We start from the raw sequence: 25,715 nt of genomic DNA, 5'->3' as shown, positions 1-25,715 counted from the left end.
GCTGAGAACACTTGGCCATCGCTCCTACACCTGCCCCCCATGTGCCTGTCCTTTTCATGCTTTCAGCCTCCCACCAAGGAGTGAAGGCAGACACCCCAACCCCGACTCCCAGCCAGCAAACCACCAATATCCCCACTTCACCACTTTCTGCCCAAACAAAACTCCCAAACAAGGCTTTTTCCTTCTCTCCTGGACTTAAGGCCTCGGACTCTATGGACTTAGACGATGACATCATTCTATGTACATGATAATAGTAAACAGTGGAAAGAGCGATTCTATCTGTGGATTTAGAAAATGACATAGTTTTACACATACAGTAATAGTCACGGCGGAGAAAGTGATTCTCTACCAAATTCAGTGATCTCAAAGCTATCAGAAGATTGGGCCCCTCTTGCCATTTTAACTTTTTCAGAATGTCTTTTTCTTTTTTTTTTTTTTTTTGGCCGGTCCTGGGCCTTGGACTCAGGGCCTGAGCACTGTTCCTGGTTTCTTTTTCTGCTAGCTCAAGGCTAGCACTCTGCCACTTGAGCCACAGGGGCTCTTCTGGCCATTTTCTGTATATGTGGTGCTGAGGAATCGAACCCAGGGCTTCATGTATAGGACGCAAGCACTCTTGCCGCTAGGCCATATTCCCAGCCCCCTTTTTCAGAATGTCTAGGGTGAATAGCCCTTCACAGGCCAGCCTGCTTCTCCACTGGCCGTCAGGGATGGCCTGGAATCCGCTGGCCATTGGTCTCTTGGGCTTTGCCAATCCCTTCCATGCTTTTGCTAGAAAGCAAAACAAAACAGCCTGCTCCCACAAGACAGTCTGCAGACATAACTCTACCCAGATGTGCTGGAACCTTCTCTTTTTGTACTTTGAGACAGGGTCTCCACATGGAGTACATAGCCCCCACTGTCCCACAACTCATGGTCTTGTGGTGTCTGCCTCCCAAGTGATGGGACTGCAGGTGAGCCCCACCACACCTGGCTCTTCACCTTTTGTGTCATAGTACCTACAGGTAACATCCCCATGTGACCTTACATGGATGGGTCCTGACAAGTCAGCTGACCCATTCCCTAACCAATACCTTAGAGCGGAGCTTTCAGGTGTACAAAATACTCTGCTATACTTCTCCTCCCATTCTCACTGCAACCCTGTGAGGTGAACAGGAAGACAGCACCACCCCTACTGCACAGTTTCCGAGAAGTTAAGGAACTAGAATGAAATCACACAGCTATTTAATGAAATACCCAGCAATCAACCCGGGTCCCCTACCTCGTTCTTCCTCTTTTTTTCAGCACATGAAAGAGCTTTTCTACTTCCTCTTCTCCCCACCCAAACAATACTCTTCTGTCAATAGTCCATATGCAACAGAGACAGGAACAGAATAACCCATCAAGTTGGGGTCACAGTCTATGGTAGGGTGGGTATACTTATAGTCTTGTTGAATAATGCTTCCAGTGTCATTCCCTAAGACTTCCAGGTCACAGTATTATGATTTCACTCCCAAATTGGCTCCATTTACAATTCATTGTTCATATTTTGCCAGCGTCTTGTACCTTCTAACCCCCTAACCCGTGTGTATGTGTGCGAGTGTGTGCGTGTGTGTGCCAGTACTAGGGCTTGAACTCAGGGACTGGGCACTGTCCCTGAGCTTTTGTGCTCAATGCTAGCCCTGTACAACTTGAGCCACAGCTCAGTCCGGCTTTTGGGGTGGCTAATTGGAGATAAGAGTCTCACTGACTTTCCTTCCTGGGTTTGCTTTGAAATGCAATTTTCAGATCTTAGCCTCCTAAATAGCTAGATTACAGGCATGAGCCCTGTGCCCACCTTCTCCCTAATTCTTAAGGAAAACTTAGTATTTCCCTGTCTTCCAGTGCCCCTGGGAATCTCTATGTCACCAGCCAGGCCCTTTGCCCTGCTTCTCTCTGCATCTCCAGTGAGCTTCCATTGGAATTGGCTGGTATCCAAACCCACTGGGCCGGATACCCTCAAGTCCTGTCCCCCAAATTCCTCTCCCACAGAGATCTGGGCTCTGACTCAAGAGGCCCACGCTGGCCTTCCCATGGTTCCCTGTGCTGATGGCGCCCCCTGCTGGACACTCGCAAGAAGCCATGATTTGTAAACACCTCCAGCCTGGGAAGTTCTGGAATCAGAGCCATGCTCTGGTCCCTTTCTAGACACAAATCCTCATGTTGGGCATGTTTATTAAGCATCTCTGATGGGCTGTCACATGCTGGCTCTGCAGAACGAGCTGCCATAGAGACCCCTCTGCGTACCCCCCACCTGTGGACTAGAGGGCTGTATTCTCTTAAAGTAAACAAGCATGTATGTTAAGTCATGGATAAGCAAACTATCACTCAATAACTAAACAAAAAAAGAAAACCACGTCTCCCAAATCACCATCTGTTTACAAATTCAGAACCTTATGCCCGTGTGGCAATTACCCAGCCACCCTTTTTGTACCTTGTCACTATTATGACTACATCATCATTCCAAATTCTCCTTTTGTTCTTTGCCTATGATTGCATCATAAGCGATTTCTTCATATAACCCTAAAAGACCACAACTCTCAGGCTGGCATCCTGCCAATGCCAAGCTTCTAGTTAATGACTACTGCCTCAGGCAGCACAAATGTCTCTTTGCGGATGGTTTTTCTTCTACTGGATTATTTTCCCAGAATATATTCCCTAAAGAGAAATAACATTCATACAATCACTTTTTTTTTTTTTTGCAGGGAGGGGGGAGGAATATTTCTCAAGTATTGCCAAGTTTCTCTTCAGAAAGCATTATTTTATACTGCCAGGAGTCGGGCAGTTTTTCCAGAACATTTGTTATTGTTGTTTTTTGAGCTGGGCACTGGTGATTCACACCTATAACCCTAGCTACTCAGGAGGCTGAGATCCGAGGACCATGGTTCAAAGGCAGCCCTGGCAGAAAAGTCCCCACGGGACTCTTATCTCCAATAAACCCCTCAAAAATCAGAAGTGGCACTGTGGCTCAAAGTGGCAGAGCACTAGCCTTGAGGAATAACACTCAAGGTCAGCTCCTGGGCCCTGAGTTCAAGCTCCACAACCACCACCACCATCACCACCAAAAAGATATTTTTGATAAATCCAAGTCCTTCTTACAGTTATTTTTTGGCAGTACTGGGGTTTGAACTCAGGGCCTTGCACTTACTAGGCAGGCACTTGCTACTTGAGCCATGCCTCCAGCCCTGATTTTCCTGCTTACTTTGTAGATGTTTATTTGGCAAGGCTTTTGCACTGGCTGTCCTTAAAGTGGGGTCCTCTGGATCTCAGCCTCCTGTGCTATGAGGTGTGAGTCACTGCAGCCCAGCTTTGCTTTGCTTTTTCCTTTAGCTTGCTGGTCTTTGCCTTTCTGTTTCTTCCTGGGCACGTGGCTGATTTGGTTCTTTCTCCAGGAAGTCTTAGTCATTCCTATACCAGAAACATAGCTTTTCCTCATCAAATCAATTCTACATAGTCTTAATAATCACCTGACTAGTTTTCATTTCCATTCTACATAGCTTAATCATTCTTGCTAGGTTTCATTTTCATGCTACATAGTTGAATCATCTTGCTAGTTTTTTATTTTCTTTTTCTTTCTTTCTTTTTTTTTTTTTTTTCCAGTCCTGGGCCTTGGACTCAGGGCCTGAGCACTGTCCCTGGCTTCTTTTTGCTCAAGGCTAGCACTCTACCACTTGAGCCACAGCGCCACTTCTGGCCTTTTCTATACATGTGGTGCTGGGGAATTGAACCCAGGACTTCATCTATACAAGGCAAGCACTCTTGCCACTAGGCCATATTCCCAGCTAGTTTTTCATTTTCATCCTTGCTGTCCCGCCCCCCCCCCCCCCTTAGTGCTGGAGATAAAACCCAGGACCTCCATTCATCCGTGCTATCACTAAGCCTTTCCCCTAGCCCTATACATTTATATTTGTGCCATACTGGGGCTTAAACCCAGAGCCTAGGCACTCTCCCTGAGCGTTTTTGCTCAAGGTTAGCTCTCTACCACACGAGCCACAACTCAGCCTCCTGAGTTGCTAGGATTACAGGCATGAGCCACCAGTGCCTGGCTTATATGTTCATTACAGCACATCAAAGTTGCCTACCTGCCCATCAACAATTTCTCCTATTATTTCAACAAGCAAGAAATGTGCTTTTCAGAAATAGGTTTTTTTCCTTCTGTACCCCTAACTTCCTGTACCTTTCCCACAGTACCTGTTCTAAATGTCCTTGATTCCCAGCCACACCTTACAATTCCCACCCATGTCCTCCCCCTCTCTCTCCATCTCTCCTCTCTCTCCCAGTCTCCCCCCACCCCCTCAGCAGCTTCCAGCTCCCCAAGGCCTAACTGGACCTGAGCCCCTCCTCCCAGCCCCCACCCAGGGAAAGGACAATGGCCACCCTTCAGCGCCTTCTGGATCCTTCTCTCACTTTCTCCCACTCCCTCCAGCCCAGCCCACTTGTCAGATTCGCCCGCTGGCTTGGCACCCCAATCTCACACCGACCTCTGGGGCTCAGGGGCTCCTCCAGCCACAGTGTCCCAAAAGAAGGACTTGCTTCCTCATTTTAGTTTAACTGAGTAAAGCTTAATGTTTCCTAACGGGTTTAGCAGAACAATTAGGACACAACAGGAAAAACTGGAATGGTCCCATGGTGATTGTCCATCATCCATGGGTCTGGCCTTGGATTGTCAGTGACATGGGGGTGTGCTGGGGGCTCCCCTTCTTTGACAGTGGGAACTGGATTTTGCAGATGCCCAGGAATGTCCTGATTTTTTTTGGGGGGGAGGGGTTATTTCCTTCATGGTCTCTGGGCTCCCATTGGTGGTTTTCACCCTGTCTGAACACTTGGGGTCACAAGAGAGCTGCCCCTCACCTGACCCCCAGGGCTGGCTGCTCCCTCGTGCCAAATTGTCATTCATTGTCACATGGGTCCTACATGGCCTGTAACATACCCTAGTGGTCCTTGACTCTGCGGAAGAAGTGTGCCCCCACCCCTAAGACCTCTATCCATCTCTCTCATACTCCATCAAGTTGGTGGTGGTGGTGTGTGTGTGTGTGTGTGTGTGTGTGTGTGTGTGTGTGTGCCAATCCTGGGCTCGAACTCAGGGCCTGGGCACTGCCCCTGATCTTTTTATTTATTTTTTTGCTCAAGGCTGGCACTGGATCACTTAAGCCATAGCTCCACTTCTGGTTCTAAATGTCTAATTGGAGAGGAGTCTCTTGGGCTTCCTGCCTGAGCTGGCTTTGAGCTGGCCTTGCTCCTCAGATCTCCACCTCCTGAGTTGGTAGGATTACAGGTGTGAGCCATTGTTGCTTGGCAAGAGTTTTGTTTTTACATAGGGTTTCACTATGCCCCCTATGTTGGCCTTGAACTCTCAGAGTACCACAGCTAGTTTGGAATGGTTTTGAAATATACAAATCAAGACAAATTGTTCCCCCAAACCCAGACACCTACATAGACAGTAGACATCACAGCTTGCAGGTGTCACCTATAAAATAAAACAACAACAGCAACAGGAGACCAAGCGGCCTCGTCGCCCCTCCCTGCCTGGGAGCCAGGCTCCCGCCCCCCCCCACCTTGGTCCCCACCTCTGCATGTAGCATCTCTCTTGGGAGGAGTCACCATGGGCCCTGTCCTGAGAGAATGCTGTGGGTCACCCGGTTCCCGTCCCCCCTCCTCCCCCCGCCCCAGCCCCCTCAACTATCAGCAGACCGGATGCGGAAAACCCGGATGGTTCCGTTACTGAGCGACACCACCAGGTACCTGCCATCCACCAGGCTGATGACCCGCGGCTTTTCCAGGCCGTGGTAGGCCGTCAGGAACTCGCTGAGAAATGATCCCTTTGGATCCAAGATCACCACCTGGTTCACTCCACGAAGGGTCAGGAAGATGAAGCCGTCCTTGTCCACGGCCACGGAGCCCGGCTGGCAGCCCTGAAGGCTGGGCCCCTGGGACTCCCCAACCACCCGGCCCAGTCCGTCACACACCACCACGCCCTTCTGCTGCCAGTCGGACACCACGAAATGCCCCTGCGGGCTGGTGGCCAGGAACACCAGGGACCGCTGGCCGCGCTGCGCCTTGCCTCCGGGGATAAACCTCGTGGCCAGGCTGCCCTCTTCATTGTAGACCTCCACGTGGCTGCCCACGGTGACGGCCACGCGGTCCCCGCTGGGCAGCGCGGCCACTGCGTGGCTGGACTGCGTGTGGCTCACAGCCCGGCGCCACCACACCTTGCCGTTGTGGCTGACGAGGTAGAGGTGGGCATTGGTGGAGAAGGCCACGGCGTCGCGCAGGGTGGCCACGCTGCAGGGGAACTGGGCCTGGGGCACGGGCACCACGCCGCGGTAGTCGCCTTTGAGGGAGAAGCGCTTCAGACACCCATTCTGTTCGTCGGCCACCAGGATCTCCTGAGGACCGAAACCACAGACCCCAGTGATACGGGGGGCATACCGGTCCCCCGGCATCCGCGTGGGGAAGCTGCAGACCAAGACAGGCCGGGGGAGGAGGCCAGAACCTTCCAGCTGGGGCCCCAGGACTGGGCTGGGCTCCCGAGAGGCTAACTTGTGTCGGCTCCGGCATCTTTTCTTCTTGGTGGTACGGCCACTCCTTCCTCCTAGTGAGGCTCGTCCACCGTCTTGTGGTGTCTGGGCTCTGTCTTCTTGGGGTGTCTGGGCTCTGTCTTCTTGGGGTGACTGGGCTCTGTCTTCTTGGGGTGACTGGGCTCCGTCGTCTTGGGGTGACTGGGCTCTGTCTTCTTGGGGTGTCTGGACTCCATCTTGCCTCTCTTTGCTGGCCCCATCGTCTTCTCCCAGGCTCTGGGTTCCTTCCTCTCCCTGGGTGCAGGCTTGCTCTTCGTCTCCATCCTGGCCCTCTGGCTTCTCAAAGGAGAGGCTGAGCAGAGGGCAGCTCTTGTCCCGGACCCCGGGGTGCAGCGTTAGCCGGGGCAGCGGGCAGGAGGCTGGCCCCGGGCCCCAGGGGCCATCTTGTAGTTGTCGGAGCCGCTGGGCAATCGCCCCTTCCAGAGATAGGATCTCAGCTTCCCGACCCAGGTTGAGCACCCGCCGGGCAAAGGTGGCGGCCGCCCTGGCCACCTGCTCTTGGCCTTCCAGCTTGGCCAGCCTCTCCCGAGCAGCCTCCTCCACAGCCTCCACGTGAGCCCGGAGTTGGCCCAGCACCTCCTGCTTCTGGGCCAGCAGAGCCCGGAGGATGCCCTCGGCGGCCTCGTCCACCTGGCTGCCCACCCTGGCCGCCTGCTCCTTCACCTGGGTCAGCGCGGCCTTTTCTGCCGCCCTGGAGGCCTCCAGGCGGGCGAGGTTGGCGTCCACGCCGGCCAGCAGCTGCTCGAGGCCGGGCCTCCGGGCGCGCACAGCCTCGGCCAGGGGCAGGCACGGGTGGTCCAGGTGCGGGTCCAGGCGGCACTCGCGGCACAGCAGCTGGCTGCAGGGCTGGCACAGGAAGCGCAGGGCCTCGCCGGGGTGCTGAGGACACTGGGCGGCCTGGCGCTCCCGGGCCTCCTCGTCGTACCAGCCCGCCCGGTAGCCCACCAGGTCCACCACGCGGTGCGCGTGGGTCTGGCGGGTGCAGCGGTGCCCATCCGCGCAGGCCTGGCACAGGTCATCGGCACAGTCCAGGCACCGGGCGGTGGCCGGTCCCCCCGTGCTGGCGCCCCCCACCAGGGGGCAGAGGGCGCAGGACGGCCTGTCGGCGCGCACATCCCTCCCCGTTCGTGCCCTCACCAGGTCCAGGAGCCCGTTGACAAAGAAGTTGGTCTTAAAGGCGGCCACGCCGGGGGCCGGCACCGGCACGGTCTCCCGGCACTCGGGGCAGCGCACGCAGCCGCCCTCGGCCAGCTGGGCCAGGCAGTCCTGGCAGTAGGTGTGCAGGCAGGGCAGCGTCTTGGGCAGGCGCAGCTGCTCCAGGCAGATCTTGCAGGCCAGGAAGTCGCTGCTCAGGGCCTCCAGCAAGGAGGGCGAGGAGCCCTGGGAAACCATACTGTCCAGTGGAAAGGTCAGGGGTCAGAGGTCAGAGGCCTGTCCCTCCACAGCAGCACCTAGCCCTTCTCCTCCTCCCACCCCCCAGCTCCACAAAATTCCTGTGTGTGTGTGTGTGTGTGTGTGTGTGTGTGTGTGTGTGGTCTCACCTGGATGGGGATGAATTGCCTTCCAGTTGTCTGGCCGCTCTTCTGTCTTCTCCTACGGGAATATCTGGTGGAAGGTCAGCAGGGTGGGCTGGGTCAGGCCTGTGAGATGGAGGAAGGAGAAGCTCCTCAGGTGGGGCACAGGCAGGAGTGCCCGTAATCCCAGCTTTTCCAGAGACTGGGATATGAGGGTCGCAATTTGAAGCCAACCCCAGGCAGAAAACCCTGTGAGACCTGAGAGAACCACACATGCACCCAACTCTGCTGGAAATGGCTGTGTGGCCCAAGTGGTAGAGTACCATCCCAGAGCACAAAAGCTCAGGGACAGCGCCCAGGTCCTGAGTTCAAGCCCTGGGACTGGCACACATATACACACATGCACACACACCCATTCGCACACACAGCCCCTCAGTCTTAGAAGACGGGGCACGGGGTATGGGCCGGTAGTTCTAGGGGTCTTGCTGGGTGGGGCCCTGTGGAAGGGGCAGGCAGAGCCAGGGGAGCACCCAACCGCCCAATTTCTCTAGTCCTGCCCGCCCATATGCCACACTGCAGTGGGGGGTACTTCCGGCCCCAATGATTCCCCCTACCCAGTGATTTCTGGTGCAGATGGAGAGTGTGGTGGGAGAGGCCTGGGGGTCTGGGAGGAGGAGAGGCCAGGGGGATGGGGGTGGGGGAGAGGAGAAGCCTTGGGGTGGGGGTAGGGGGAGAAGCCTCAGGGGTGGGGGGAGGAAAGGCCTGGAGGGAGGGGGAAGGCCTGGGGGGGAGAAGCCTGGGGGGGATGGGGGGAAGAGAGGCCTTGGGGTGGGTGGGGGGGACAAGCCTCAGGGGTGGGAGGGAGGAAAGGTCTAGGGGGGAAAGTGGGGTGGAGGCCTGGGGGGGAGAAGTCGGAAGGGGTGGGGGGAGGAGAGGCCTTGGGGTGGGTGAGGGGAAGAAGCCTCGGGGGTGGGGGGGAAGGAAAGGTCTGGGGGGCATGGGGGCGGAGGGGGAAGAGGCCTCTGGTGCCTGGGCTGGACTCCCAGCCTCCGCTCCGGCGGCCTCCACCTCCAGTACTGTACTGTCAGTCTTTCCATGGAAGAGCGGGAATCCTGAATTCCCAGCTCAGATTTGTTGGTTCCCCACCCCGGGTGTCGGGGGGGTGTCAAGGGGGCCTCAGGGTGGAAGAAGGGGTACTTCCTCCGGTGGGGGGTGCTCAGAGGTGAAGCCTGGCCTCCCATATCCTTCTCCCCTCCACTTCCTCTCCCGTGCACTCTCTCTCCCTCTCATCGCCCCCCCCTCCAGTTCAGCCAGAGCGTCCAACGACCCCCTAAACCCTCCTTCCCTCCTTACCCAGCCAGAGAGGACTTGGGGCTCCAGAAGCACCAGGAGACCCCTCGCGACGTGACCCCACAGTTCCTGGGTACCTGAGAGAAACAAAACTGAAAGCAGCAGGGGAACTTCCGTCCCCAGGCAGGACGCCCCAGCTCGGCGCCGCCTTCCCCCGCCGGCCCTCCCTCCCCTTCCTCATTCCAGCACACGCCCAGCTCCAGCAGGAAGCCGGGGCTGGGGCCCGGGGCTGTGGTTTCTGTGTTTGGTGACTCAGAACTGGGGTAACGGAGGGGGAGGCGGAGGAGCACAACCCTGAACTCCAGAACACACTCAGCCTGCTGGCCAGGCCTGACTTGAGGAAGCTGTGTGGGCCGTTCAGGGGTCTCCCTGACTCCAGGGCACAGCTAAGACTTCCTGGAAGGGTCGGGCACCAGTGTGCACACCTATAATCACTGCGACTCTGGAGGCTGAGAGCTGAGGATCAAAGTTCAAACCCAACCCCAGGCAGGAAAGTCCACGGGACTCTTTCTCCAGTGAATCAGCCCAAAGCTGGAAGTGGTAGAGTGCTAACCAGAGAACAGGCTCAGGGACAGCACCCAGGCCCCGAGTTCAAGCCCCTGGACAACAAAAAGACAATTTCAAATGAACATCCTATGTTCTCCTCTTTCTCTTGGTGGAGAAGTGATGCCCGCCTTTCATGACCACAGGACGGTGATCTACCTTGTTTTCCCCTCAAGATCTGAGGACAGTTTTCCCAGGCTGGGAATGTGACGTGGCAGCTGCTCTCCTGAGGTTCTAGGACTGTGAGGCAGACTCTCGCCATAATTAAGACTGCGGTATGAGGCAGACGCTCACTCAATAATTAAGACTGTGCTGCCAGGTGTTGCTAAGCTACTGATATGTTGTCTCCATGGGAGATTTCAACTTGGAAATGTCCTAAGGCCGGCACCTGTGGCTCATGTCTGTCATCCCAGCAACTCAGGAAGCTGAGATCTGAGGATCTTGATTCAAAGCCAGCCCAGGCAGGAAAGCACATGAGACTCCTATCCCTAATGAATCAGCAAAAAGATGGAAGTAGAGCTGTGGCTCAAGTGGTAAAGCACTAACCTTGAGTAAAAAAAGCTAAGAGAGATCAGGAGGCATTGTGTTCAAGTCCCAGTAGCCTCTCTCTCTTTCTCGCTCTCTCTTCCCATCTCCTAAAGACATAATCCCATCGTGTGTGTGTGTGTGTGTGTGTGTGTGTGTGTGTGTGTGTGTGTGTGCCAGTCTTGGACCTGGGCACACTGCCCACGCTCTTTAGTTCAAGGCTAGTGCTCTACCACTTGAGCCACAGCACCACTCCTGTTTTTTTTGAGTGATTAATTGGAGAGTCTCCAACTTTCTGGCGAGGCTGGCTTTGAATCGAGATCCTCAGATCTCAGCCTCCTGAGTAGCTGGGATTACAGGCATGAGCCACTGGCTTCTGGCCCGATTTAATTTCCATAGTAACCTGGGCATAAAGACAGAAGTGAAGTTACCCAACGTCACATGAACTGCTCTGGGGAGAGGAGGGCTTCCGGTCAGAGTCAGCATTGGGGTCACTGCTCTTGCACCTCCCATTCTCCAACCCTGAACAACTGAGAGCCAGGCTTTGGGGAGGGGAGCCCACTCCCCCCAACAGAGCTCTCAGTTCTGACTCCAGCCCGGGGTGATGTTACCATGGTTACCCGTAGCTAGGAGCCAGGAGGAGGAGAGGTAGATTCTGGGGCTCCTGGGGGACCACATGTGGTCTGCCCCGTGGGTGGAGGAAGGCAGATGGGAGAGCACAATGAACTTTTTTTTTTTTTACCAGTCCTGGGCCTTGAACTCAGAGCCTGAGCACTGTCCCTGGCTTCTTTTTGCTCAAGGCTAGTAGCACTCTACCACTTGAGCCACTTCTGGCTGTTTCTGTATATGTGGTGCAGAGGAATCGAACCCAGGGCTTCATGAAAAGGAAGCAAGCACTTTTGCCACTAGGCCATACTCCCAGCCCCACAATAAGCTTTAAAATTCCCTCTGAGGCCCCCCCCCAGCCAGCCCCAAACCCCAGCTCAAAACTAGCAAACTATGCAGAACGAGGCATGAGCCAGGCACAGGTGGCTCACACCTGGGCTCCTCGGGAGGCTGAGAGCTAGAGGATTGAGGTTTGAGGCCAGCCCTGGCAGGAAAGTCCTTGAGACTCTATCTTCAATTAACCAGTCAAACCGTCTTGCTTGGAGACGTGTGTGGCTCAAGTGGTAGAGCACCAGTGAGTAAGCACAAGGCCTGGGAGTTTTCAAACCCCGGTGAGAATGTGTCTGTATTGATTTCTTGTCATTATTCAATACATGATACAGCTGAGCCCCTCCTTTCCCCATCCCCAGCACCCTGAAGTCCCTGTGGTTTCCTTGTTCCTTTTCTCTTTCTCTTTTTCTTGTCAGTTATGGAGCTTGAACTCTGGGCCTGGGTGCTGTCCCTGAGCTCTTTTGCTCAAGGCTAGCGCTCTACCACTTGAGCCACTGCGCCACTTCTGGTTTTTCTGGTTGTTAATTGGAGATAAGAGTCTTAATAGACTTTCCTGATTCGGCTGGCTTTGAACTGCAATCCTCAGATCTCAGACTCCTGAGTAGCTAGGATGACAGGCGTGAGCCACCAGCACCCAGCTACTATTGTTGTGCCAAGTCGCGAGATGACCACCAAGAAGGCCACTGAGACTCAGACGTTCCAAAATGCAAAAGCAAGGCAAGGCTTTATTCAAGCGAGCTGCAACTCGGGCCTCGTCCTACCCACCGACACAGCGGAGGTTAGGAGGGAGCCCCGAGCTACAATTACACAGGGCTTATAAAGGCAAAGAACAAAGTTACAACAATCAGGTGTTCAAGCAAGATTAGGACACAGGTACAAATCTGATTGGCTCAGGGTTCGAGGCATTCTAGGGGTGGTCAGAGTTAAGCATTCCCAGCGGTTAGAGTTCTAGACCGACTGGGCCCTAATGGGCTTGTCCTGGGTCTGCTCACAGGGCCTGCTTATCTCAGGTTCATGTGGTAAAGTGGGGTTCACATGGTAAAGTGGGACCTGACTTCAAAGTCTGGCACTTCACTATGAACATTTGTATACAACTTACTTGTTGTTTGAACATAAGCTCTCCTTTCCTTCCTTCCTTCCTTCCTTCCTTCCTTCCTTCCTTCCTTCCTTCCTTCTCTTTCTCCCCTTTATGTCCTTTTCTTCATCTCTCTTTTTCTTTCTTTCCTTCTTTAATAGAGTCTCTTTAAGCTGGCCTAAAACTCTCCAACCTCCAGCCTTAGCCTCCCAAGTGCTGGGATTATAGGCATGTGCCATCATGTCCAGCTTCAAACTTTGGGTCTTGTGTGTATCAAGCAAGCACTGTACCACCAAGCTCCATCGCCAGTCCATGCATATGTTTCCTTTTACAAGAAATTGCTAAGCTTCTTGCTTCCTGTGTAGTTGTACATCTGAACCTCCAGACCCTGTCTTCAATCAGCCAGCAAAATGCTGGGCTGGAGGCATGGCTCAGGTGGCAGAGCACCAGCCATGAGCAAACAAGCTGAGTGTGAGGCCCTGCTGCAGGCCGTGGCTGTTCCGCCCCCTGCTGGTGTGGGGTGGAGATGCTATTCAGTTCTGCCCCCAGGCAGAGGATTCTGCTGAGTGGCAGGTGCCGGGCTGATCCCACAGGACTAGCATGCACGTCTCCAGCTCCACAGAAATCTGCCCCACTGTTCCTATCCTGTCCCAGACACCTGAGCCACTTTCCTGCTCAGCCTCTGGTGTGGGGCCCCAAGACCTCTGATCCCCCCGAGGCTGGAGTCCAGTCGCCTCTCAGTTCCCTGTGCTTGTGGCCCTCCGCCTGCGACGGCCCTGGCCTCCCCCCCTCCCCCGGCCCCGTGGTTCCTCCCTTCTTTCAACTTGCTGTTGAAGTCCTGTGTGGTTGTGCATGCCTGTAATCCCAGATCTCCCAAGGCTGAGCCAGAGAAAGATCTGGAGTTTGAGGTTGCAAAGCCCTGTCACGCTCAACTCACTGTCTTCAAACAAAGCAAAACGAACAAAAACCCAACCCCAAGCAAAAATAAACGCCCCTCTCCCCTTTGCAGGACAATGTCCTCCTTCCTTCCCCACCAGCCTTCTCTTGGCCCGAGCCGCCTCTGCCACCCACGGCCACCAGGGGGAGCCCTGTCCCCTCGGATGCTTCGGCAAGATCTCCTTCACCGGCCACGCCCGGGCTTTGCAGGGCTCTTGAAAAGAAAAAAGAAAAAAAACCAAGACAAAACTGAACAAAGATGTCTCACTTCGAGATCCTTAGGAGGCTGAGAACCAGAGGATCACAGTTAGAGGCCAGCCGGGTTCATGAGACCCCTTGCTCAACCCACACCCCAGCCAGTCGAATCCCAGGCCGCTGCCCTTTCAACAGAAGAGGTCTGGGGAGAGGGAGGAGGGCTGAGCTCCCAGGCCCTGCCAGGCCCCCACAGTAGCTAGGATTGCAGGCATGAGCCAAAGCGCCCAGCTTCCCCCTGCTCCCCCCCCCCTTTTTTTGGCAGTCCTGGGACTTGAACTCAGGGCCTGAGCACACTGTCCCTGCCTTCTTTTTCTTTTTGCTCAAGGCTAGCACTCTGCCACTTGAGTCACAGCGCCACTTCTGGCCTTTTCTATGTATGTGGTGCTGAGGAGTCAAACCCAGGGCTTCAAGTATGCAAGGCAAGCACTCTACCACTGAGCCACATTCCCAGCCTTCCCCCGTTTTGAGATTGGTTCTCTGTGTGTGGCCCAGGCCTTGAACTCATAAGTCTCCTGTCTCAGCCTCCAGAGTACTGGGATTACAGGTGCGCACATACCACCACCACCACCACGCCCAGCTTGAGCTTTGCCCTTTTTCATGGTGACAAATGAAGATGGAATATGACTGCTCACCAAGGCCAAAGGCTGAGAATTCCCCAGGGTGGGGCCGGGCCACTGGCCAGCCCTGCTCCGTGGACGTGGACTGGGAGTGTGGGGGGGATTCCCTTTTCTTCCTCCCTCTGCATAGCCACAACCCCTTTCAGGGATGCTGGGCGGGTGTGCACATTCCTTCCCACCAGCCTGGGGTCTGCCTGTGGCTCCCAGGGCTGTGTTCTCGCTGCCATTAGGATGGGCGGGTGGTGGTGGTGGTGGTGGTGGTGGTGGTGGTGGTGGTGGTGGTGGTGGTCCTGGGAGTCTGGAGCTGGCCCTTCACATGAAGGGGTCAATGCTTCCCAAAGGGGGACCTGGGCCCAGCCAAGGAAAGTGCTGGGGGCCCTGAAGAGGGGGCTTCTGACGGCCGATCCTGAGTCCTTTATCAGGCCAGAGCCAGCGGGGCAGCCAGCTCCAGGGAGGAGCCGTCAGGGCACCCAGCTCTGCCTGCCTTCCTCCTGGGCTCCTGGCTGAGCTGCTGCTTCTTTCTGTGCCTGGGTGGTGCGCGTGGGTCCTGGGGCTTGAACTCAGGGCCTGGATGCCATCTCTGAGCATTTTTTGCTTAAGACTAGCACCCTAGCATTTGAGCGACACTTCCATGGTTGACTTGTTGGTGGTTCATTGGGGATAAAAGTCTCACAGACTGTCTTGCTCGGGGCTGGCTTTGAACCTCCGTCCTCAGAGCTCTGCCTCCTGAATGGCTGAGGTTACAGGCGCGCTCCTGTCTGTGCTCCTCTGATCCGGGCTTGTGGCTTGATTTGGCTCTTGCCTCCCTTGTGCCCTGAGCGTTGGCCTTGTTTCTGTGGATTCTCTGAGCCCCATGCTCTCCCCTGGCCCCTGCCATTCTTGACCTCCACACACCCCAGCTCCTTGGCCTCCGTCTTGCTGCGGTGCCTCCCTGCCCCCTTGGCTTGCGCCTCCCGCCCTCAGCTCCCTCCAGGAGACTTGGACCTAATCAGGCTGATTATCCAGGGCCAAGTTCAGTTCCACTTTCCCTGGCTCCCACTCCACTCGCAGTAAATTTCCTTCCCCGCCTGGCTCCCTGTGAGGCCTAGGCCTTGCCAGCCAGCGTGGGGAGCCGCCGCCCCCTCCACCCCCTGCTGTATCATCACTGCTGAATCAGGCCGGCCTGGGTGTCACTTAAAAGCCAGCTAATCGCATCATGGGGCGGGGGTGGGGGGGGAGCCCCATTGGTCACAGCTTTCTGGGGTTATGGAGTTAGAACAATTTTCTCCTTGCTTCCAGGCTCCATGATGCTTAAAGAACACAACACAGAGAGCACATCACATGAGCTGGAGCCAGGCCTAGTGACACACGCCTGTAACCCCAGCACTCGGAAGGCAGAGGCAGGAGGATCATGTGCTTGAGGCCAGTATGGGTTACAGCAGACCCTATTAAAAAAAAAAAAAAAGAAAAAGAAAAAAGCCCAGCAGGGACTGGCAACGCCCTGGTTTCATCACCTTAGCTTCACACTTGCTCACTGATTGATCAAGGTCACGGTTGCCTCAGTTTCCCGCATCCACATCATCTTCACCAAATGCTTTATCATATAATGCTCTCACACTTTCCACCCCTTCACAATGCAATACAGTAATACTTTCACCAGGGGTGGTGAAAGTATTTGACACGAGGAAGGTGAGAAGTCGGAGCCCAGAGACGAGCCGTTCCTGAGCTCACCCAGGTGGGAAATGGCTTGCCAGGAGTTGGGCAAGGCTGGGCAGCCTCTGCTTTGGTTTGTGTGTGGAGAGCAGCTGGGTCTGCCTCGGGTGCAGCCTATGAAATATCCAGGCACCGTACAGGTGTTCACGCCTGTAATCTCAGCTGCTCAGGAGGCTGAGGTCTGAGGATTGCTGTTTGAAGCCAGCCCTGGGCAGGAAAATCCATGAGAGTCTTCTCTCCAAAGAACCATCAAAAATCCGGAAGTAGAGTCTGGGCTCAAGTGGTAAAGCACCAGCCTTGAGTAAAAAAGCTTAGGGGCAGCGCCCAGGCCTTGAGTTCAAGCTCCATCACCAACACACACACCACACACACACACACACACACACACACACACACACACACACACACACATCTTTCCTATGACTACTGACACCCAGACCTGTGGGAGGCCGGTCTCAGCGTGGAAGCTGAGGATTTTTCTGGCAAGTTCCAGAATGGCTGAAGGTCATCCATGGCCAGAGGCCCAGCAGGGAGACTGAGCCTCGCAATGGCACCTGCAGGTGCTAATGGCCTCCACCAGAGGGCAGCAGAGCCCCGGTTCTGCGGTTGCTGAGCCCTGAGTAAGGTGCTGAGCCTCCCAGACCCCCACGGCCCCCAGAAGGGTAATGTAGGAATCCGGAAATGTGAAGAATGCAGCAGTGAAGGGGAGAGGCCCTTGCTCAGCCTAAGGCCACGTTACGTCCAGAAGGGCCACGCCATCTCCCCAAGCTTAGGTCGAAGAGTTCATGAGAAACAGGACGGGGTGTGGCTCAAAGCCTGGCAAGTGGGAAGCCCGTCTCTCTGTCTCTGTCTCTGTCCTGGAGAAAGGAGGAGAGGGGGAAGGAACGGGGCCCAGGGAGGGCAAGAGGGGAGATCTACAAGTTTGCATTGCTTGGTGGCTACAGAAAGCTCTGGAAATCCTACGAACTCTCCCAAAGCTGTATCTGCCAGTTTTACTTATGACAGTTAAAATTCATAAAAATAACTTTATTTTTAAAATTAATTTACTTTATTGTTATTACAGAAGTAATATACAGAGGGGTTACAATGACACGATCAGGCAACAAGTCCATTTCCTTTCATACAGTGCACTGAATAATTTGAAGAACAGTCCCTTCAAAGACAGCATGAATCCTGCAGGGAGGAGGGCTGCGTGTGTGGGGAGAAAGAGGTGGGGGGGGGCGGGGCGGGCTGGGGCGGGTGCTGTCCTGGGTGCTGAAGATTCTGTCCCAGCACCTATACACAGTGTCTCAGTCCTCCTGGTTTCTACGGAGTCCCCTGGAAATAGCTCACCCCAGCCGTGTTCCACGCAGCTGCACAGAGAAACCGCCCTTCCCTCCCACAGATGCTGTGATGCCCTCTGCTCTCGCCTCACAGGGACGTCATGATCACCTCCGGCCTCTGGATCTGGATCTGGGAAGAGAGAGACAGAACCGGGTGAGGGCTGGGAGCCCCGCTCATTTATGGAACACAAATAATGGCCTCCCTCCCTATCTGGGAGGCTGCAGGCCAGCCAGCCATGGGTCTCCTTTGTGCCCCAAATGTCTGCAGGGCGTCCATCATCTGACGCCAATTGTTCTTCTTCATCTTTTTTTTTTTTTTTTTAATTTTGGTTTTGTTTTGCCAGTCCTTGGACCTCAGGGCCTGAGCACTGTCCCTGGCTTCTCTTTGCTCAAGGCTAGCACTCTACCACTTGAGCCACAACGCCACTTCTGGCCATTTTCTGTATATGTGGTGCTGGGGAATCGATCCCATGTATACAAGGAGAGCACTCTTGCCACTAGGCCATATTCCCAATCCGTCTTCTGAGCCTCCAAGACACAGCTTGTTGTGAGCTGGGCACCAGCAGCTCACGCCTGTAATCTTAGCTACTCAGGAGGCTGAGATTTTGAGGGTCACAACTGGAGGCCAGATAAACCCGTGAGACTCCATCTTCAATTAACCTAGCAAAAAGCTAAGTTGTGGGCATGGCTCAAGTGGTAAGGTGCCAGCCAAACAGGAAAGCCACACAAGTGTGAGGCCCTGAGTTCAAACTCCAGTACCAAAAAAAAAAAAAAAAAAAAAGAATTCCCTATCTGTCTAGTTGAAACAATGCTGATGTCCCTCTGGAGGAGTCACACAGCTTATTGTGATCATCAGTGAGCACTCAGGTTCACAATCAGACAAGCCGAGAGCAGGGGACTGCTTTTAGGCGGTCCTATTTTGTGGCACTCTACCGCTTGAGCCGCACCTCCAGAGCCACTTTTAGCCTGGGTTATTTTTGAGGACGGGTCTCCCTTCATGTCCAGCCAGCCTGCCACTCTCCTATCAGCATTTCCTGCAGTGGCTGGGGGGCGGGGCGTGCACACGCGCGCTGCATCCAGCCATTGGCCAACTCCCCCCACTCTGTCCTCAAACTGCGATCCTCCCATGGTCAGCCTCCCAAGTAGAAAATACTGTGTGTGCGTGTGTGTGTGTGTAAATCAGCAGCTAATTTGAGATGAAAAGACCAAAGAAGGGCAACAAAAGTCAACAAGTGATACTTGTTGTATCCATGTCTGAATACAACAGTTATAACAGACATCCTGCGGCCTGTGGGGGAAATGGGATATGGGTGACATTTAGATATTACTATCAATTTATTGGGTATAATGACGGTGTTTGGGAAAAATCCAAGCAGGTGTTTAGGGAGTGAGGGTTAGAATGTTTGCGATGGCCGGTCAGGTGGTCCAGCAAAAACTGGATGTAAAGACAGACGTGAAGAAGAAAATACAGCAATGTGTTGAACCCCACTGTTCATGGGGCCTGTAAGTACAGACCATATTATTATTATTTAGATATTCATGTTTGCTTCCAAAAGAAAATGTCCTGGTGGTGCAGGCTTGCAAGCCCACCACTGAGGTTGGGAGATTGCAAGTTTGGGGTCAGCAGGAGTTAATAGTGAGAGCCTGTCTCAAAATGAAACGAAAATAATACCCAGACATAGTGGCTCATGCCTGGAATCCTAGCTACTCGGGAAATGGAGACACCAAGGATCACAATTTGAAGCCAAACTAGACAAGAAAGTGGGTGAGAGCACACTTCAGGCGATGAAAGCTGCACACAGTGGCTGGTGCCTGTCATCCCGGCTATACAGGAAGTGCAACCAGGAGCACCGTGGTGCAGGCTGGCCTGGTGTGAGCCAGGCACCCTATCTGAAGGAAATACCTAAATCAAAAGGGACTGTAGGGGTTGGAAATATGGCCTAGTGGTAGAGTGCTTGCCTCGTACACATGAAGCCCTGAGTTCAAGTCCTCAGCACCACATAAATAGAAAAAGACAGAAGTGGTGCTGTGGCTCAAGTGGCAGAGTGCTAGCCTTGAGCACAAAGAAGCCAGGGACAGTGCTCAGGCCCTAAGTCCAAGCCCCAGGTGGTGGAGCGCCTGCCTAGCAAGCACAGGGTGCTGACTTCAACCTCCAATATTGCCCAGAACAAGAGTAAAAACCAACCAACCAACCAAGCAAGCCACCAAGGGCATAGTTGAAGCAGAGCCTGAAACTTCAGGGGTACAGGGAAGGCTGATCCCACCCCCACCCCCATGCCCATTTTGTGGGTTCCGGGACCAGCGAGCTGCGTATGGCTTTGCTTCTCTGAAAGCGGAAGATGGGGGAGGAAGAGACAGCATCAGGTCGGCCTCACCTTTCTTTCTGGGTCTATGTGGCTCAGGGAGGGCTGGAAGTTGCTGTACATGGAGTCCAGGCGGATGTAGTCTTCTCCTTCTGGAGGAGGATGGAGGAGGGAGAGGGTGGAGGAGGAGAGTAAGGAGGCCACACAAAGAAAGCTAGTTAGCAAGATAATCTGGACCGGACCCCCAAGCTTGCTAGGCAGGTGCACCCCAAAAGGGGTGTTCCCCTTTTGGTTTTTGTTTATTTTCAGATAGGGTCTCATACTTTTGCCTGCTTTTCCTAGGAAGCTGAAGTTGCGCTGGTTGTGAGGCGATTGTGACCCTGGGATTGTAGGCATGCTCCATCTAGCTCAGTCCCTGACACATCTTAAGGCTAAAAATTCCGAAATACAGTGGTAGCTGCATGCTCAGTCTTGACAGCAGGTAGCTCTGTGATGATCTATATCCAAGTATTTTGTCACTTTAATTTCTCACTTGGTTCTTAAGTGCTGTAGAAACTTAACTTTTTCTTTCCCAAGGATACTCTTTTTTTTTTTTTTCCAGTCCTGGGCCTTGAACTCAGGACCTGAGCTCTGTCCCTGGCTTCTTTTTTTTTTTTTTTTTGCCAGTACTGGGCCTTGGACTCAGGGCCTGAGCACTGTCCCTGGCTTCTTCGCTCAAGGCTAGCACTCTGCCACTTGAGCCACAGCGCCGCTTCTGGCCGTTTTCTGTATATGTGGTGCTGGGGAATCGAACCTAGGGCCTCGTGTATCCGAGGCAGGCACTCTTGCCACTAGGCCATATCCCCAGCCCCTTCTTTTTTTTTGCTCAAGGCTAGCACTCTACCACTTGAGCCACAGCGCCACTTCTGGCCGTTTTCTATATATGTGGTGCTGGGGAATCGAACTCAGGGCTTCATGTATATGAGGCAACCACTCTTGCCACTAGGCCATATTCTCAGCCCCATTCCATGGTTTTCTGTCTTCTGAAGTTTTACAGACTTCACCTCCAGAAACTTTAATGTATGCTTGTCCTGGCAAACCTAATGCTGATCTCTTGGCAGAGTGAAACTCACGTGTGAACCATGCAGTCCAAGCCCTGACTGATGGGATCAGCATTTGTGATCTAGAATGACCTAGAACCGCAGTGCTCCCTGTAGGCCCTGTGCTTGTGCCTCGTTCCCTGGTGTTGCTGGAGGCAATTGAGGATATGGGGTTTCTGGTAGGGCAGCAAGTTGGAGATGGGGCAGCTTCTTCCCTCCCATCCTTGGAGCCCCAGAAGCTCCCCATGTGCTCCCCGCCCCCAACTTGAGCCACTAGGAGCCCTGATGGGATTGCCCATACCTTCTGACATGTCAAAACCAATGTTCTGGAAGGTTCCAGGAGCCTCTGTACCCTCTTCTTCATTCCACTTGTACAGATGAGATACTTTGAGCTTTTGCCTATTGGAAGACACCAGGCCCCAACCCCATCAAGATCACGGACTGGGTGTGGAGGGGACACAAGCAGCTCCTGCTGCCAGCTCCTCCTCCTCCTCCAGGAGGGCTCCAGGGAAGGGGGAGGGAGATGGAGGACAGGGCGGCAGCTCACCTTTCAGCCTTCCTCCTGAAGCGGAAGGTGAAGAAGAGGAGGACCACGAGGGCCACCACCACCACCACAACCACCGCGCCCAGGATCCCGAACACCAGGCTCTTCTGGATGCCCCACTCACAAGTCTCCCCTTGGTACCAGTGCGTGTCGGTGGTCAGGCAGCTGGGGGACAAGAGCAGAGGGGAGAGGTCAGCCTGCGGCCCGGGGGCTACAGCATGAGGGGCTCCGGGGCACAGGGCATGGGCAGGACCCAGGCTCGGCCTCCTCCGCTGGTCCTCCAGGGAGCTCAACCCAGAGCCCCGGGCCTCTGGACATTGGTCCAGCTTTGGGGCTTGGCCAGCCAGAGGGAATTCCAGTCTCCAGCCCACCACCTTCACCTTCCACTCTCTCCACCAGGAAAAGCCATTCCAGCCCCAGACCCCATAAGCTCTTCTTCTCCCTCTGCTGCTCTAAAATCCCTTTTCCAAGCAGGGCACTGGTGGCTCCCCACTATCATCCTGGCCACTCAGGAGGCTGGGATCTGAGGATCACGGTTCAAAGGCAGCCCAGGCAGGAAAGTCCACGAGACTCCTATCTCCAATTAACCACCAGAAAACTGCAAGTGGAGCTGTGGCTCAAGTGCTAGAGCATCAGTCTTGAGTGAATATAAGCAGGGGACAATGCCCAGGCTGGGAGTTCAAGGCCCAGTACCTGCGCATCCATAAAAAGCAAATAAACCTTGTTCCTTCCTCTGTGTCAACTTGGGAACTCCTTGTCTAGGGCCTGGTCCAGAATGACACCTCAGGCCTCTGCCAGTGCCTGCCTCCCTTCTACAACTTTTGCTCTGTAAGGTCAGCTCTCTTTTATTTATTTATTATTAATTAATTTATTTTTTTTGTGCCAGTAATAGGTCTTACCCTCAGGTCCTGGGCAGGATCCCTGAGCTTTACCACTCAAGGCTGGTGCTTTACTACTTGAGCCACAGCTCCAGGTCCAGCTTGTTGCTGGTTAATTGGAGGCTCACCTCTGTAGGAAAGTCTCATGGGCTTTCCTACATGGACTGGCTTGAAATTGTGACCCTCAGCTCTCAGCCTCCTAAGTAGTTAGGATGACAGGCGTGAGCCACCAGTTCCCAGCAGGACCATCTCTCTTTCAAACAGCGTCTTGTAGCTCAGACTGGCCTTGAACTCATGAGGTTCTGGAAGGAACCTCCTAAGAGCTGGGATTACAGGCATGCCACCGTGCGTGGATGTGCGTTTACAACAAGTGCCTGTCTTGGCTCTCGTCTGCGCCGTCAGCAGCTGGATGCAGTGGGGATGCAGAGTCGGGGTCCCATGCCCCTGCCTCGTGGGTCGGCGGGCACTCACAGGCAGCGGGGGCCTCTGGGCTGCAGCTGGCACTTTCCGTAGTGACACTCCTTGGAGAAGTTGAAGCCCGCCATGCAGGGGGTGACGCAGTATGGCTTGCCGCCCAAGAACGCCACCCTGAAGTATTCGGCATACACCTCCCCAGTCTGCTCAGCCTTCTGCCGGCATTCATCTGAGGGAGGGGACAAGGAGAAGCTGTAAGGCCTAGACGAAATATCAATGCAATCTAAATAATTTAGGTAGCCAGAAGTCAGTGGAGCTAGGATACTTGGAATCATTATTTAAAACATACCCACGGCCTTGCCTAAATCATTGAGCTTGAATAAAACTGTTTTACTTCCCCACACATAGGAGTTGAAATCAGTCCCTCTCAGTCACAGCCAACTATTAACAATGTTAATCCCTAGCAGCTATTCTAAGAAAATGCCAAGGACTTGGACTCCAGGAAGCATATCTCTAACCCCCTTTTTGCGGTAAACCCCCCAGCTTCAGCCAATCAGCAGGTGACAGGGAAGGCCTCAAGGTCCAGCTGCTTCTTCAGGCAGCAAGATAACAGCTAGACAGCCCTGCAGGATGGCACAGATGTCATGAGGGCCCGGGCCATCGCGCTTCAGTGACCGCCCCCATGAGCCAGCCAACCACCTTTACCACACCTGTTCCCCCACCAGCTGCACCAACCAGCTTTTGAAATTGTTTTATGATTTTTCTGTGGTGCGATGTAATTTGCTGTATGATACTATGATGCATGCAACGCCCCTATAGAAACCCTGCTAGCTGGAGGGGCGGGGCTCTCAATCCAGATCTGCTGTGTTGGTGAAGGTTGGGAGTCCAGGCTCTAGCTTGCAACAAAAACTCTCATGCTCTTGCATCGGAATAGGCTCCTTGGTGGTCTTTGGGGACCCCTGAAATCTGGGCTTATCAGAGCCAGTGATGGCAGAGGCTCCTCCAGCCCCCCTCTCCAACCCTGGCCACCTCTGTAGCCCTCCTCCACACCTCGGAGTCCCCTACCTTCAAAACTGTACTCTTCCACAGTGAAGTTTTGCACCACAGTGGCACTTGAGTTGAAGCACAGCAGGGCTGGGAGAGAGACACAAGAGTGTGTGATGGCCTTGTTCAGCACTCTTGGGTGGGGGCTCAGGGCTGCCATGGGGGCTGGAAGGCTGGGTTGTGTCCAGGTACAAGACCAGACTCCCTTCCAGCTCCCCAGATCCACCACCCTGGGGCTCCCTGGGTCCTTTCCCCTCTCCCCTCCCCACCCAGCTCCCAGAACTGAGAGAATATTGGCAGCATTGTGCTGAGTCACGCTGTCACACTGAATTGTGCTGAGTCACGCTGAGTCATGCTGTCATATTAGTCACACTGAGTCGTGCTGAGTCATCCTGAGTCACACTGAATTGTGCTGAGTCGTGCTGAGTCACACTGAGTCTTGCTGGGGAGTCATGGTTTTCTAGCGGACCCTAGGTCCTGTGTTGGGGATGGCTGTACTTTTAAGAGGGGATGGCCCAGCTAGCCCGTCCTGCCTCCCTTCCGGTTTCTAAACCGGAAGAGAAGCTGTGCCGAGCACGTGTGTCAGAATGGCACGGAGACCCCAGAGGCCCGGTCCTTGGGGGGCTGTGGTCTCGGCCCATAGAGGAAGTGCTGTGACATCACCGTGATGGACACGCTCGTAGCCTATCGTTGGCACCTGGCCAGTCCCTCTCTTTCGCGCGTCTCTGCTGGTATAAGACGGTTATCCCTTCCCTTATTAAACTCAGATCATTCCTTGAGAGTTCTCCGGGACCCCACGCGCCTGTGTCTTCCTTGGGGAAAATGGGGAAGGGGGCAGGGCGTCCCGCAACCACACGCTGACCCAGGCTACACATGGCCTTCACTCCCGCAGTCAACCCCTACTGGCCAGGGGATGCGTTGAGAGCGACAGAGGACCACACACGGAAGAGGCAGAGAAGCCCAGGACCCCCACGCGGATGGGAGGTAGAGCGAAGCCCGGCAGTCCTGGACCCCTTAATATGGGCGAAGGGGCTCTGCGGGGTGTCTCCTGTGCCTCTACTTGTTTTTATGTGCCCTTTTCCAGGGTTCTTCTGGGCTAGCCCAGTCTGAGGGGTGACCCCAAGGTTGGGGTGGGAGTGGGTGGGCTAGGCTCCCTCCCCTCCCCCCGCTTGCCCTCTCCTCTCCTCCCCAGTCCCCACTGCTTACTGGAGCAGGGTTGAGTGTTGTTGCCGGCTTGCTGTTGCGTTACATTCTGGATTTTTTTCTCTATTTCCACTTTGACCTTGTTGAACACTTCCTTGTACTCTGCGGTGTACTGGGCCTTCAGGATGACATCGTGCTCCACCACGATGCTGCCAGAACTGAGGACAGAGGGACAACTCTCACACACCATGTTGCCCTCCCAGCCCCTTCCCTGTGAGCTCAGCCCCCTCTCCCCGTGGGAGACACAGCGGTGGAGAGCGATGGCCAATGCTGTGTTCCAGGCCTGCCTAGACCCTCTGCCATCCTCATATAAACAAATGATCGAGCCCCTAAAACTCTCTCCCTATGAAAGTTAGGCTCTGGAGCTGGTGGCTAGTCATGCCAGCTAACAAGGAGGCTGAGGTCTGAAGATGGCAGTTCAAAGCCACACCGAGCAAGAAAGCCCATAAGACTTGTCTCCAATAAACTACCCAAAAAAGCCAAAATGGAGCTGTGGCTCAAGTGGCAGAACTCCAGCCTTGAGCAAAAATGCTCAGGTAGAGTGCCCAGGCCAAGTTCAAGCCCTAGGACCAGCACACGCACGGGTGCGTGCATGCACACACACAGACACACACGTGCACACACACATGCACACGCCTCTGTGAACTAGAAAGGAGTCCATCAGGCTGTCACTAGAGCCTCCTAGGATACTCTGCAAAAAATTCAACACACACATTATATTTATTTGTTTTTTTCTTTTGCCAGTCCTAGGGCTTGGACTCAGGGCCTGTCCTGGCTTTTTTTTTGCTCAAGGCTAGCACTCTACCTCTTGAACCACAGCGCCACTTCTGCCTTTTATCTATATATGTGGTGCCGAGGAATCAAACCCAGGGCTTCATGTATACAAGGCAAG

General features: G+C 54.3%; 1 protein-coding gene and 1 long non-coding RNA gene across 3 annotated transcripts; one reads left to right on the top strand and one right to left on the bottom strand.

Moving 5' to 3' along the window:
- Nucleotides 1-266: 266 nt before the first annotated feature.
- On the top strand, nucleotides 267-22,839 carry LOC125367823. Its single transcript, XR_007214162.1, has 3 exons — nucleotides 267-415; nucleotides 13,431-13,437; nucleotides 22,829-22,839. It is a non-coding gene; the product is annotated as an uncharacterized LOC125367823 (long non-coding RNA).
- On the bottom strand, nucleotides 5,691-9,566 carry Trim56 (tripartite motif containing 56). 2 transcript variants are annotated; one of them, XM_048368533.1, is made up of 4 exons: nucleotides 9,461-9,566; nucleotides 8,135-8,233; nucleotides 6,758-7,986; nucleotides 5,691-6,709 (listed from the first exon to the last, which is right to left on the bottom strand). In XM_048368533.1, exons 3-4 carry the CDS (start codon nucleotides 7,983-7,985, stop codon nucleotides 5,691-5,693), a joined length of 2,247 nt encoding a protein of 748 aa, XP_048224490.1. In that variant the 5' UTR covers nucleotide 7,986; nucleotides 8,135-8,233; nucleotides 9,461-9,566. The 2 variants fall into 2 exon arrangements, with proteins under 2 accessions (XP_048224490.1, XP_048224479.1); XM_048368522.1 differs by having other exon boundaries at nucleotides 5,691-7,986.
- Nucleotides 22,840-25,715: the final 2,876 nt, after the last annotated feature.

This window comes from Perognathus longimembris, chromosome 1 (assembly GCF_023159225.1).
Source record: "Perognathus longimembris pacificus isolate PPM17 chromosome 1, ASM2315922v1, whole genome shotgun sequence".
NCBI classification, from domain to species: domain Eukaryota; kingdom Metazoa; phylum Chordata; class Mammalia; order Rodentia; family Heteromyidae; genus Perognathus; species Perognathus longimembris.
Note: the sequence above shows the minus strand (reverse complement) of the source record. Positions and strands in the feature narration are given on the sequence as shown.

Coding starts and splice junctions, on each gene's coding strand:
- Trim56 (XM_048368522.1), bottom strand. CDS start 7,985: ATGGTTTCCCAGGGCTCCTCGCCCTCCTTGCTGGAGGCCCTGAGCAGC.